At 38.7% G+C, this 14864-nt stretch overlaps 1 protein-coding gene across 3 annotated transcripts in view; it reads left to right on the top strand.

The window, feature by feature from the left end:
* Positions 1-14864, top strand: part of LOC149138333 (uncharacterized) — a 439570-nt gene that overhangs the window by 90075 nt on the left and 334631 nt on the right. For all 3 annotated transcript variants that reach the window (XM_089447178.1, XM_089447177.1, XM_089447176.1), the window contains exons 4-7: positions 11452-11543; positions 12067-12202; positions 12383-12451; positions 12930-13031. In XM_089447178.1, the coding sequence (XP_089303304.1) occupies positions 11452-11543; positions 12067-12202; positions 12383-12451; positions 12930-13031 (399 nt within the window). The remainder of the gene's footprint in view (positions 1-11451; positions 11544-12066; positions 12203-12382; positions 12452-12929; positions 13032-14864) is intronic.

The following is a 14864-nucleotide window of genomic DNA, read 5'->3' as shown; positions in this document are numbered from 1 at the left end:
ATTCCTCGCTAAGAGGGGCTGTTGATTTCTGGTAGCATAGGATGTGCTCTAAGTTTCAAATTTTGTAGGGAGGCTTGGGCACATGTATTCCAAAGAACCTAGAAAGTGTTTTGGGAAATTCCACCAGGAGACAGTTTTATTAAAATAATTAATTATTTTTAATGGGACCCTAAGTCTAAACTTAAGAAATTAAAATAATTAATGGGTATTAATCTAACTGTGGGTGTAACTTCTAGTAGAAGACGAGGATCAAGCATAAATGATCTTGGCCATTGATTAGCTTCTAATATGGGTTGTTGAATGTCAACGAGAAGATTATTTAAGGAGGCTTGAGGGTCATTTGGAAAATATATAGAAAGTCGATTAGTCAGATCGAATTGCTGAAGCTAGAGGCAGCGCAGTGATTTCGTAGTGATCATGTGAAGAGGGGCAGAGAGAGTTTTGGCTGGAGGATCTTCTCCGGTGCTAAGAATACTCAGCAGAGAGGCGGAGAGACACATAGAGGAGGCAATGCAGTGCCTAGAGAGGGTGACGCAGAGCGAGGAAGGGCTCATGCAGGGCCTGCGCAGAAGCCTTCCATGCAGAGGTCCGAAATTTGCTGAGGATTTTGATGTTTTGAGTTGGGAGGGCTAGAGTTAGCTCCCGAGAACAAATCGATCCAACAAAGAGGTGACACAATGCCTTAGAGGTTGATGTAGGCCCATGCAGTGACTGCGCAGGGGTAACGCAGAAGCAGCCGATGACTTGTTGGTTCAGCTGCCGGATTAGCCAGGACTTACAGTGTAGAGTGAGGTAATCTCACTAATTTCTTCTGCCAAGTGATATTCTCTGTACTGGATTGCCAGCAAGGCATCTAGAGATTGTATTCAGAAATAACTTCTTAGTAATAAAAGCCCTCAGATTTGCTGCATCGGATTTCTCGCATTGGGTTTTTCCGGGGACATTTGTCCAAAAATAACTGTCATTTGTGTATGTTGTAGTGTATGTATTTCAATGTTTGCCGTAGAAAACTGCAAATAACTTGTTCGTGTAAATTTAACAAGTAGGAGAAATATCATTAGTTGTTGCAGTAGGGATTCCGTGTTTAAGGAATTTCACACTACTCGCATCTCTCAGCAGCTCTATTATCCTTGCGGCCCAAACAGAGCACTAAAACATGCACAGAAAAGCCCTCAATCCCTAACTCATTCTTGCGGCCTGATTTGGCAAGTAAGATACTTCCTTCTAGAGATAAGCTGCCCATAAAACAATCCTGGCCGTTATACATGTTGCTGCAGTCCTGTGGCTTTCTCTCAAGGAATCTGCACCTCAGAAAGAGACAAAACCCTCCTCAAACATAAAGACATTTGTCCCAGGTATTTAACTTTCAAAGGAGTCAAACTCTTCAACCATCAATGGTTAAGGACCCTTTTCTTAATAAACTTCATATGCGGAATTATTCAATACAATAGCCCAGACTTTCAATCTCCTCTATCGGGACTTATTCACCCTTATAAACCTTCATTAACCCTTAAGTCTGCACATTAAACCTTCACTATATAAACTTTGGTTATACCAGACTTAAAACATGAAAACTATTTTATTGGTGCTATATTTCTATTATAACCCTTTTATAATAGAAATGCACTTAAAACATACCTTTCTGCCTTAATACGGCCTTTGCACAGATATCAATGTTTGAACTTTATCGAAATCGGGATATCGCTCTTCTGCAGGTCACATTACACACTCCTTCCACTTCCCCGATATGCGATTACATTGTCGGAACACAGTATTGGCGCTTTTACATTCAAAACTCGGACCATTCATTCTATCGAAAAATATGGGAAACACGGGAATACAAAGGAAAACCCGCTCCGAACCATAAAGCCGGACTTCAAACATTATAAACCCTTGTTCATAAAGATTGTCTGGTCCGCTGATCGGCTCTTCGCATTATCGCAAGTCGCTTTCCCTTCACCCTTCTCCGATCAAACAACTTGCATATTAATCCATCGCTGTTGATCTACACATAGTAGATCCGACGGTTCGCTCCGACTTCGGATAGATCACGAGTACGGGGGTTAACCGCCCGATAAAGCAGTTTCCCCTCTCCACTTTGCTGCCACACGTCGTGATATGTATGGAATCGTGCGTTCAACGCTCAATACCACTTACCATTTAGATCTCGCCTGAAATACCGCCTACTGGTGCGAAACCACTTCCCTCGCGAATTAACTTCCGCGCTCTTCCACATGCAATGATTGTCGATCTACTCCATCGGACGGTTATGATTGTTCCTTTAAGTACTTCTGAGTTTTGATCTGGACGGTTGATCTCTGAGATCTAACGGTTAATATGCCCCGATACTTTACTTCTCTGCCCTTCCTTTTCACTTAGATTTTACTCCATTTCTTCAGTGTTTTCTCTTTGGTTTGGATTTTTCTTCAGGGTTTCGCTTTCCGCTCCCGCCGCTCAACTTCTCTAAGCTTAACTCCTCTGCGAATTCTCACTTCGCTACGTCTCTCGAGAGCTTCACTCTGTTTCTTTAATTGGATTCTAAGACCTGTGATGATTCCTTTGAATCATTCTCTCCCTCTGGAGTCTGCGTATTCTACAGAACTCTGCCTGCAACCCCTATTACAGAACCTACGACATCACATATATAATTCAATCATTCAATATACGTTCCACACACTTACACAGTTATGTAATAAACCTCTGTATATATAAATATGAACAATTGATTACATTCGAGACTCTCAGTCTCACACAAGCCTAATCTTCAGTATCGGTGGCCTCCTTTTTTACTCTGCTCGTAGGCTTACATTTATACCAGAAAGGACTTGTTGAACTAATTCTAGTTCAATTCCTAAATCTACTGAACTGACTCCTAGATGTCCTCTATGTCCACTTTTAACTTATCCCTAAGAACTCTCTCTAGTTCCTCGAATCATGAAACTACCTTAAGAGTTATAATTGACTTCTAACTCTCTTGTCATTATTAACCACTCATGTTCTCCTTTATTCGAGAGCATTTACAAACATCCTCACATTATCTAATTAATTGCTATTCTAATCACTCAAAAGCCTAAATATTACATTAATTCAACACTTAGGAACTAACTTTCTAAAACACATGACCCCCCTATGTCTACTAAATTACAACGATTTTCCTTGGGTTGAATGCTCCTGCATTAGACTCCCAAAGTAGAAAATATTCATGATCTCCTGATCATGTGTCTTCATAAGTTGATTGAAAAACCTCCAGGGTCCCAAACTTTAGTTTGTAGCTGCCCAAATGCTTTGTTCTTTTGCTGCTGCTATACTTCTGCTCCATCTTCTTCTCCTTGTCAATTAGGTTCAAGTTCTGATTGATCATCCTTCCTGCTGTCATCAACTTTCTCTCTATGGCCTGTTTCATCATCAGCTGCCACAATTCTTCAATTTCTTTTTCCAACACATCTTTGGACTGGTCCATACTCTGCCTCTTACTTCTTCCTCTTTCTCTTTGCTTCAGGTTGTTGCCGCTGTCCACTAACTCTTCAAACTACTGTTCTTCTTCTTCTTTTGCTCTTGCTACCATTGTAGACATTGTTTCCACCCAAACTTCTTGAATATCTTTAAGGATATCTCTCTCTGCAACTTCTAATTTCTGCATTGAATTCTGACTTTACATCATTCTCTCCAGCAATTGAGCATCTCTGTTCCATGGATTAAATTCTTCCACAAAATCCTCTTCTTTCATCTTTATTTGGCTGCTCATCTGTGCCAAATTTTCTTTAGCATCCGCAACAAAACTTGCACTCACAAAAAACTTGTTAAAATCAAAAACATAAGGCTTCTGTGCCTTATCTTCCTTTGGCAACAGTTCAGTTTGCTGCTCGGTTTCTTTCTCCTCTGTCAGCACATCAGTATGCTATTTTGAATTCTCAAAAGAATCCTTGAGACTGTCAACTAGTCTCTCCTCCACACCCTCTGTTCTAATGATGTCTTTCTGTCCTTGTTCACTGTAGTGAACTTCTTCTTTTGTAGTGTCAATTTGCCGAACTTTCATTATCATCTCCTTTTTCTTATGATTGTCATTCATGACAATTCTTTTGTCTTCCTTTTTCAGCAATCTATCTTGAACATCTATCCTCTGTTTTTCCATTTCCCTTCTTTGAAAGTCTAATTTTCTATATAACTCAATAATTTCAATTGGAGTAGAATTTGGAAATTTCACACAATTTTCTATACCTTCCTTTGTTATTGATAAATCATCAGATGTCCTTTTTCCCTTTGCTAAGTTTTTTTCATAGACTTCTCCTTCTTTAACATCTTTCAGTAGATGTCCTTCCTATTCAATACATTTTACCTTGCTGTCCCTCTGTAACTCTTCTCCCAGAGTTATCCTTGTCTCATCATCTTCATTAATATTCTCTTGCATTGTTTTTCATCAATAACATTAATCAAACTCATTTGATTACCGTTCTGAGACAATATTCCTTCATTCTTCATTAGAATATGATCTTGATTCCTCATCTCTATGATAGCTTCTCATCTCTATGATAGCTTCTACAGACTCATCCATAAACTTTTTTTTCTATATGCAGTCAAATTCTTCTTCTTCTTCTGAGAAGTTTTATTTGTCACCTTTTTCTTCTAGATCTTCCTCTACTTTGAAGATATCTTCAAAAGGTTGCTTTTCTACTGCAATACTCGCCATCATACACAAACTATTAGTTTTAAAAACATAAGACCTTGTGGTCTCACTTGATGCTTCAACCATCATATCTCCTTGCTGTTCCAAGTTCTCTTCATGACTCAGAAATTCTTCGATGGTCTCCTCTTCAATCTCCTCAAGCCCTTCACTTGGTTGCTTGATATCTTTCTCCAACTGTATATGAGACCTATCTATCTCATCTTCTTTCATAACAGAATTTAGATTCTGCTTGTCTTCTTTCTCCTTTATGACAATATCAACAAATTGTCCTTCTTTACATGTTTCACCTGCAAACATACACAAATTGCTAGATCTAAAACCATGTGACTCTTTGGCCTCACTTGAAATTTCAGTCTTCAAGTCTTCATCTTCACTTTCTCCCAGAATTTCTCCCTGTTTTGGTTCACAAATGGACTCTTCCATTTCCAACTCAGCTTCTTTGAGTTTTTCCATCAGCCACCTTACTTGCCTCTGCTGTAGCTTACTCTGCAACTTATGCCACTTCACTGACTTCTTCCTCAAGACCCAACCTAGTCTCTGGCTTTCCTCAAGTATTCTCCTTAATGCATCGAGTTGTTTTTTTAACTCTGCAATTTCTTTGTCGATTTCCTTTTGACTCATCCTCTTGCCATTTTCCTTGGCATCCTCTTTCTTCATCTTTCTTCTGTTGTGGTCTTCCTCAGAACGTCTACTATGACTATCAGTAGTTATCTTCTTCTTCTCTATCTTCATGAGCTCCTCACTCACTCACTATAAGTTGCATTAAAGCCTCTGCAACAACCAGTCCTCCTTGTTGCAACTTACCTCACCAAGCTTACCTCTGTACTTGGTCTTTTGGCAAGCCCTTGGTTTTCTATCTTTGGAACTTCCTTTGAGCACTTCTCTCTGCTCCTTCTAGGCTTCAACTCATCTGCACTTCTGAAGAACACAACTGTCCTCTTGTATTTCAATAACCATGAAATACTTGGTTCTGACCACCTCTTCTTTCACTTAGAAAGTCTTAAGAGCTTCCTTCATCTGTTAGCAATTCTACCCACATCCTCTGTGGAATTGCCTTTGTGATCTGCAACAATCCCTTTGTAGTAACAAGTCTCCTTCTTGCTACATATGCCTCACTAAGCTTCTCTCCTTTGAGATCAGTCTTTTAGCATCTCTCTAGTTCTTTCCTTTGGAACCAATTGAGCACTCCTTGCTCTAGATTGCTGCAACCTTCACACCTTCTTATGCTATCACCTGCATATCAATGTATAAACACACATTCTCAAATCAAAATAGAACATATCACCTCACCTTCAAGATCTCATCATGATCTTGTTTCACCATTCCACCTATACCTTGAATGGATTGTCCTCTATTTCTTGCATATGCAAGTTCTGCTACACATCCCCTCTGTGTGCCTACTGTCTGTCAGATTATAATCTGTTCTCTCCTGGCCTTGATAAACATCTTAACGCATAACTTTATTCTCAATTCTTTCAAAGAAATGTTCACACAGAATTCCTTTGTTCTGTTTTAACACCAACTGTTTCAATTATAAACTTGGCTCTGATAACAAATGATGCCAGGGTTACCCCCACTTACACCCACAGTATGCATCTACAATACATAAACACATTTTTCCCAGGTATTTAACTTTCAAAGGAGTCAAACTCTTCAACTATCAATGGTTAAGGACCCTTTTCTTAATAAACTTCATATGCGGAATTATTCAATATAATAGCCCAGACTTTCAATCTCCTCTATCGAGACTTATTCACCCTTATAAACCTTCATTAACCCTTTAAACCTTCACTTTATAAACTTTGGTTATATCGGACTTAACACATGAAAACTCTTTTATCAGCGCTATATTTCTATTATAACCCTTTTATAACATAAATGCACTTAAAACATGCCTTTCCGCCTTAATACGACCTTTGCACAGATATCAATCTTTTACCTTTATCACAATCGAGGTATCGCTCTTCCGTGGGTCACATTACACACTCCTTCCACTTCCCCGATATGTGATCACACTGTCGGAACACATTATTGGCTCTTTTACATTAAAAACTCGGTCCATTCATTTTGTCGGAAAATATGGGAAACACGAGAATACAAAAGAAAACCCGCTCCAAACCATAAAGCCGGACTTCAAACATTATAAACCCTCGTTCATAAAGATCATCGGGTCCGCTCATCGGCCCTTCGCATTATCGCAAGTCGCTTTCCCTTCACCCTTCTCCGATCAAACAACTTGCATATTAATCCTCCACTATTGATCTACACTTAGCAGATCCGATGGTGCACTCCGACTTCGGATAGACCACGAGTATGGGGGTTAACCGCCCGATAAAGCGGTTTCCCCTCTCCACTTTGCTGCCACGCGTCGTGATATGTATGGAATCGGGCGCTCAAAGCTCAATACGACTTACCATTTAGACCTTGCCCGAAATACCACCTACTGATACGAAACCACTTCCCTCACGAATTAACTTCTGCGCTCTTCCACATGCAATGACCGTCGATCTACTCCATCGGATGGTTATGATGGTTCCTTTAGGTTCCTCTGAGTTTTGATCTGGATCGTTGATCTCTGAGATCTAACAGTTAATATGCGCCGATACTTCACTTCTCCGCCCTTCCTTTTCACTTAGATTTTACGCCAATTCTTCAGTGTTTTCTTTGTGGTTTGGATTTTTCTTTAGGGTTACTCAACTTCTCTGAGCTTAACTCCTCTGCGAATTCTCACTTCGCTACTTCTCTCGAGAGCTTCACTCTGTTTCTTCAATTGGATTCTAAGACCCGTGATGATTCCTCTGAATCATTCTCTCCCTCTGCGTATTCTATAGAACTCTGCCTGCAACCCTTGTTACAGAACCTACGACTTCACATAAATAATTCAGTCATTCAATATAGGTTCCACACACTTACACAGTTATGGAATAAACCTCTGTATATATAAATATGAACAATTGATTACATTCGAGACTCTCTGTCTCACACAAGCCTAATCTTTAGTATCAGTGGCCTCCTTTTTTACTCTGCTTGTAGGCCTACATTTATACCAGAAAGGTCCTGTTGAACTAATTCTGGTTCAATTCCTAAATCTATTGAACTGACTCCTAGATGTCCTCTATGTCCACTTTTAACTTATCCCTAAGAACTCTCTCTAGTTCCTCGAATCATGAAACTACCTTAAGAGTTATAATTGACTTCTAACTCTCTTGTCATTATTAACCACTCATGTTTTCCTTTATTCAAGAGCATTTACAAACATCCTCATATTATCTAATTAATTCCTATTCTAATCAGTCAAAAGCCTAAATATTACATTAATTCAACACTTAGGAACCTAACTTCCTAAAACACATGACCCCCTATGTCTAGTAAATTACAATGATTTTCCTTGGGTTGAATGCTTCTGCATCATTGCTCCTTTCTTCTTGCCTCAGAACCACACCAAAATCGCAGAGCTAATCCATGTTTGAATGCACTTGGGATGGATGAAACAACTCCATACTTACCTCTTATTTATATCCAACAAGAGGGCTCCATCGAATTCCTCCAAGAGGGCTTGCCAACTGTCATAAGGTAAATAAAACATCAAGCCGACCTTAACTTTTGTGTCACAAGCTCACACAATATCTTCAAAAATAAATATCTCTTTAACGACAACTTGGAATTGGACGATTTTCGATGCGTTGGATTCGTCTCGATATCTACTATCATCCTCTTCCATCACATGTCACAATCTCGTTATGGTTTTGGCCCAACAACTTTGGGTGCAAAACCCCAGGCTTGGGTTTCAAGCCCACAAGGCTACTGGTGGAGCTCCTTCCTCCAAACCAATGTTGCTTGGGAGCGGGAGCGAAAACGGGAGCGAGAGCGACCATTTTCAGAAGCTCCCGGTTTGGGAGCGAATCCGGGAGCGATTTTTTAAAAATATATATTATTTTTATATTTTTGATTTTTGATACATATATGTCAACAAAAACATGTAGAATGTTGAATTAGACATAAAAAACATAAAAAAAAACATAGATTGATCATTGAACCATATCACATCAATCATCTGGAAATTATAATCGTCATCAACCATGTCCACAAGTTAGCAAAATACATATTACAACTGCAACATATTGAGTCTTGTGAATCATGATTCATCAAATTCAATCTTAAAGTTTCAACTTCAAGCTTTCAAAATTGAAAATTCAATAACATTTATCATCATTGATCACCAAAGTTGTACTTGTAAGCTAAGTAACTAAGTTTAACCATTACAAGAAGTAATATCTTAGATATTTCTAAGTCCTAACTTCTAACTGTTAACATGATATGAAATGTTATAAATTTATAAAATGAAACATGAATAATGAAATGAAATGAAACAACTTTAGTCTTTCACGAAGCATCATATTCATAATTCACAATCATTACCAATGAGTTATAATTGCCAAGGCCCAACTTCAAACTTCAAATTTTCATTGTCACAGTGATATATTGTTTACAAAAAATATCATTATGATATGAAAGAGTCAAGAGTCAAGAATCAAGGACTCAAAACTCAACAATTATGAAAACTAAAGTCTAATAGAAACTAAAAAAGAGAAGTAAACTGTAAATCTACATGTGGCCCTTGCCACGAGAGTCTCCAGGAGTATGAGCAGGTCGTGGTGGTCTTCTAGGAGTCTCCCACACAGACCGACGACCAGAACTAGAACCTCCACGTGAGGGTGTAGATGGAGGTGGCGACAACAAAGGAACAAGACTCGGACCTCGAGCACTGCTACTGGATGGTGGAGGTGGAGGTGGCATGGCTGCTGTAGCTGCTTCATCTTCATCCCTTACAAGTTCCTCTTCCAGTTCTTCAAGATGTACAATGCCATCCTCCAAATTGTCATCCTCTGGGTGATTGTCCCAAATTTTATATGTGGGATCCTCATAAGCTCGATCACAGTAATGACTCAACAACCTCAAGTTGTACTACACATAAACCAAGCTTTCTGCTCGGTTTTCATTGAGTCTGTTTCTTTTCACTTTATGTATGTAGCTGTAGGTGCTCCAACACCTCTCTGCAGAAGAAGTATTTACAACCTGTGAAAGAACCTTCTTTGCCAATTTTGGCAAAGTCCCTGGCCACCATATGTTTCCCACCATGTGAGAGTATCAAATCTATCTCTGTCGTCCATTGCATGGAAGTTACCATACAAACCAGTGCCACTGAAGTATCTGCCTATTTCAAGGCGCACAGCTGCACATTCCTCCCTGTCAGGTACCAACTTTTCTAATGCTTCCAAATATCCTCTAGTTACCACTGCATCTAAATGGGGTTTGGTCCTAACCCCACCCCCTTGTGCAGGTTGGCCCAGCCAAGATGTAGAGTAGTATTTTGGCGTAAGGATATACGCCAGGCAATGTAGTGGAAGATTAAGTCTATTCCACCGTTCACACACACAATCGTGAATCAGATTGTACAAGTCGGGATCTCTGTTATGAACAATATCTTTTATTTCCCCCAACATGGTATCCATCTGCTCATACACCTCGCCAATCACTGGTTTGTCTGTATCTGCAAACCGAATCATGTGATAAATGGTCTTGGTGAAATCCAATACTTGCCTCACACTTGTCCAAAACTGACCATCAAGAGTGGCCTCCTCCACCAGTTCAAAACCTCTCCTGTCAGCTGCATTTGTAGCCCTTTCCTTTAATACCTGCCAATGTGGACTTGATACCATGCTAGCCAATGACTCTCTTACCTTCAAAAGGCGCTTGAAGGTGAGGTAATAGCTACCAAATCTGGTCTTCGCAATCTTCAACAATTCCAATCTCGATCCTCAAGGCTTGGAGTACCTCCCAAGTTACAAAAATCAACACACTGGAGGTGGGAGGCCATGTACTCTCAGATTGAGTTCGCGAGATCTATGGAGACATTTCTCATTCAACTTTGCTTGTACCACTCCTTTGACCACAGTGGGTGGGGGTGGTTGTTCCCTTATTGGACCGCCTTAACCTGGGAATTAAATGTTTGTTGCTGTCTTTTTGTTTCCTGTTTAATGAAGGCTTCCAGTGATCTGAGAGACAAGTTGTAAAACTACTTAACTATAAAGCCACATTTGCCTAATTAACCCTTTAGTCACTTACATATTCACTACTTTATTTGCAATCCCTTAAAGTCTAGACTCTAGAGCTATGAATGCAAGATATCCGCATTACTAAATATACTGTAATTACTATTTGTGTTGATGAGAAGATTGGATCTGATCACCTTGTTGAGCTGCCTATCATTAAGATGTCAGTGCATGAACTAAAGGTTGAGAACAGTGAGTACCTTGCTAGCATCTTGACGTAGGATATAGAAGATGCAAATCATGCAGAGGACTAGCATTGACGTTATTGATTTGAGTGAATTCATTGAGCATGTTTTGTATCTACTATGACTTGAACATTTTGATTTAGATATTTTCAATATAATATAAAAATTTGTTGATTGAACCTTACGTTAATGAGTATTGAATGCCAAATTGTCATTGAATTATAATTCTTGAGTCTTGCGAGAACAACAATGATATTATTTACATATCAAGTTTTACTGATGGTATATTGGTTTTGTTATTTATGGGTATATTTACTTACTGCTATGAACATAGTTGTTTCGTAATTTCCAATATCACAAGGATTGATAATCTCTTTGCATTTAATTGGAATTTCACCAAATAATGAGAGAGCACGATGAATCGGCTTTGTCGATTTATTCATTTTATTCTGTTTTTGTATGTACCAAGGAAGGAGATGCAGCTCTTGGTAATGGAGGGCTTGCTCGACTCTCAGCATGTCTGATGGACTCACTTGCAACTCTGGACTTACCGGCCTGGGGGTTTGTTTTATATTCCTCATCTGTTTGCATGTTTCAATAACTTAGCTTCACTCAATGCAATATCTATGTACTCCTACATTGTGCTCATACTGGTCGTATCCTTGAGTCCCTTTGAACTATTTATGGTCATTCGTTGGACATTAATAAAATTATCTTACCTTATGTTGGTTGAGAGAGAGAGTCTGGAATGGGGTTGGTTGTATTTCCTTTTGCTATAACCAGATTATTCCCGATTTCTGTTTTGTTTTCTTGCAATTGAAATTGAAATTTTTATCAATGTCCACAACTGACCAAAATAGGTCAAGTAGGCTTGAGGGTACAACATGCACTAACATCTATAAAAGAGGTACATGAGGCATCTCCCAGCAAAAGGAACAGAGAGAATTTAACTTCAAATCTAAGCTAAATAACAGTAACGCATAGCTATCAAATGCCGTCAAGCACAACAGATAAGCAATCTGCAGGTCTTGTTTATGTGTAGTTCTGCGACAAATTCATTACTAAAGCCATTTTCATCTTGCAGATATGGATTGCGTTATCAGTATGGGTTGTTTAGGCAGGTGATAATTGATGGGTTTCAGCGTGAACAACCAGATTATTGGCTGAATTTTGGTAATCCTTGGGAGATTGAGCGTGCTCATATCACCTATCCAGTAAAGGTTTGTTGTGAAAAGATCATTCTTTGCATCAGTGTGTGTTTTACATATTGCGAGTCTTATAATCCTGGCCCCTGGGTATGCATTATGAGTTCCTGGTATCAATCCTCTATAAAGCATTTTTAGTGTAACATTTATATTTTTATTTCATAGAATAATACTTTTTCCTGGTATATTTTGTAGTTTTATGGTAAAGTGGAGGAGGTTGTTCACAATGGAAAAAGGCAAAAAAAATGGATTCCAGGAGAGATGGTAAGAACCAGCGATTGCCCTATAGGTGCTTATATCCTTGCAAGACAGCAAATATGATAAAAGTGATTATGCTAGATTTAGAAGAAAAGTAGTCAAGAGAGGCTATGCAAATTTTGTGGATTGCCAGATTGGCACACATGAATTTGGTCAGACTGCCAGATTGGCATTCATGAATTTGATCAAACTGCATATTTGATAATGTCCTTTAAGGGAAATATGACTAGAGAATTGCATCATTGGCAAACAAAAGCAGATGCTGTGATTTTATAAAAGCAATTTGACTGGAATTTTTATAATTTAAGACTAAATTTGGGATCTTCATCTGATTTTGCTGCAATGTTATTCTTCATATCTAACGTCAATGCCATCCATTGGTTAGCCAAGTTTGTATATGGCAGACATATCTAAAGCTTGTTATGTACCTCATATTTTAGTTCAAATACGTTTTCTTCATTTCATTGAATTCTTTTTTGTGAAGGTAGAAGCTGTTGCATATGATAACCCCATTCCGGGGTATGGTACTGGAAATACAATCAACCTTCGGCTTTGGGCAGCCAAACCCAGTGGTGAATCTGATCTGGTTGGTGTTTACTACACTCTAGATTTTGGAGAGATATTTGATTTGATTTTGGTTTATTGGCATTGCCAAATTTATCTAGAAACACTGTTGAGGACTTATTTGAGCATCGGTTTTGTGTTTGATGAATTGAGTTGACAAGAATATATCCAAAGAGAAGCTAGTTGTTTGCTAGATAAAAGGGTTTGAATTAGACAGCATTGTAAGTGCAAATTTGAAATACAAATACAAAATTTGTTGTTAAAGGTTACATTTAGGTACTTTCTAAAATGATGTACATCTATATTTGCATGCAATGCTATTTGATATTCACAAAATATGCTCTAATTAGCTGATGAAACCTAGTTGCTTTATTTGTTATCAGATGTGTTGCTGACCAAGCAATTCAGTCGTGATCAGATTTAGCATGCCATTGTAGCTGGCTGTACTTTCCCATCTCATTGGCCTAATTTGTTCAGTTATGGGCGTTATTTTTTTTTTTTAAATCTTTCTTTCTTGGTCTCTAATAAACATGGAAGGTTACTTTCTGCCTTTGGTTTCGAAGCTCCTCAATGATACAGTCCTGTGAAAATGTCATTTTTCTGAAGCAAAGTCACAAATTGATATTCTTTCTCAAAAGATAGCCAGCCCCCTAGGCTGATGGTATTCTCGAATGACATTACCAAAGAGTGCATCAGCCCCTTCACGGTGATTGATGACTCAGCTGATCTGCCTTCCCTTCCTCTCTCCTTTCTTGGCCTTGGCCTTGGCCTCTGGCTCCAGTGCACCATGAGATCCTCTCTTTGTGCTTGTCATAGGTTTGTTCTGAGCACTTTCTATTTACTCTTGTACTTCATTTTTTTTCCCATAGGAAAATCAGGGCCAATCAACTCCAAAGGGAATCTTTTAAAACCTGTCGGCCAGACTAGTAGGGCCTAACCCCAAGGTTGTCGAGGAGAATTGACCGTGTGACCTCCCGATTGGCGAGGTACTTAACAATGGGGACTCAACCAGTTGAGCTAACCTTTGGGGCTGGTTTACTCTTGTACTTCATTTAGCTAGATACTTGGATCTTTATCTGTTTTTGAAAGGACAGCAATAGGAACTTCCACTATGTATTTATTCTGTATGTACTTTGAGTCTTATCGACCTATTTATTGTGGTCATTTGTTGGACATTACTAAAGTATCTTTTCTTATGCCTCGTGCATGAAAAAGCCAGAGCAATTGCTAGTTCTATAGCCTTCCACGTTTGAAACATAAGCACAGATGAGAGACAACTACTGATTGCTATTACTTTGTGATGCATAGGTGGTCAATCAACTAGATATGTGTGATTATCACGTCAATAATTGTCTATACATTGGATAGTCCCACACTTTTATGGAAAACTACATGGCATCACTGTAATAAATTTTAGTAGGTTTCTCCATAGAAAACTGAACACAAATATTCAGGGAAGTTAAATATCTGGATCAACATTTTCTGCTTTATTATTGTTTATGTTAAAGTAAGATGCTTTAGGCCATTGTTGTTTGGGTACTTCCACCCACTTCTAGCCATACTATGCTTGCTATACCTGTATCTTGATGACTGCCTTTTTACAAAGGAAAATCCCTTTACCCCTGTAAATGTGTTTTAAAGAATTTTCATCATATCGTACCCATGCAACATAGTTTTAGGCTTGATCTTTTGTTGCCTAATTGAAAGATTAACGACTTTATTAGTATAGCATATATTGACTTAGAGCTTTGAAGTTAATTGCAGTTATATAAAAGGCCACATGAATTCTCTATTTATTTCGTTTTTTCCATGGGACTGTTTTTCCTTTGCTGCTTCGTAGCTATTCGTATGATTG

This window comes from Pinus tabuliformis, chromosome X (genome assembly GCF_031772625.1).
Source record: "Pinus tabuliformis cultivar Carrire ecotype Pingquan chromosome X, CPIR1, whole genome shotgun sequence".
NCBI lineage: Eukaryota > Viridiplantae > Streptophyta > Pinopsida > Pinales > Pinaceae > Pinus > Pinus tabuliformis.
Note: the sequence above shows the minus strand (reverse complement) of the source record. Positions and strands in the feature narration are given on the sequence as shown.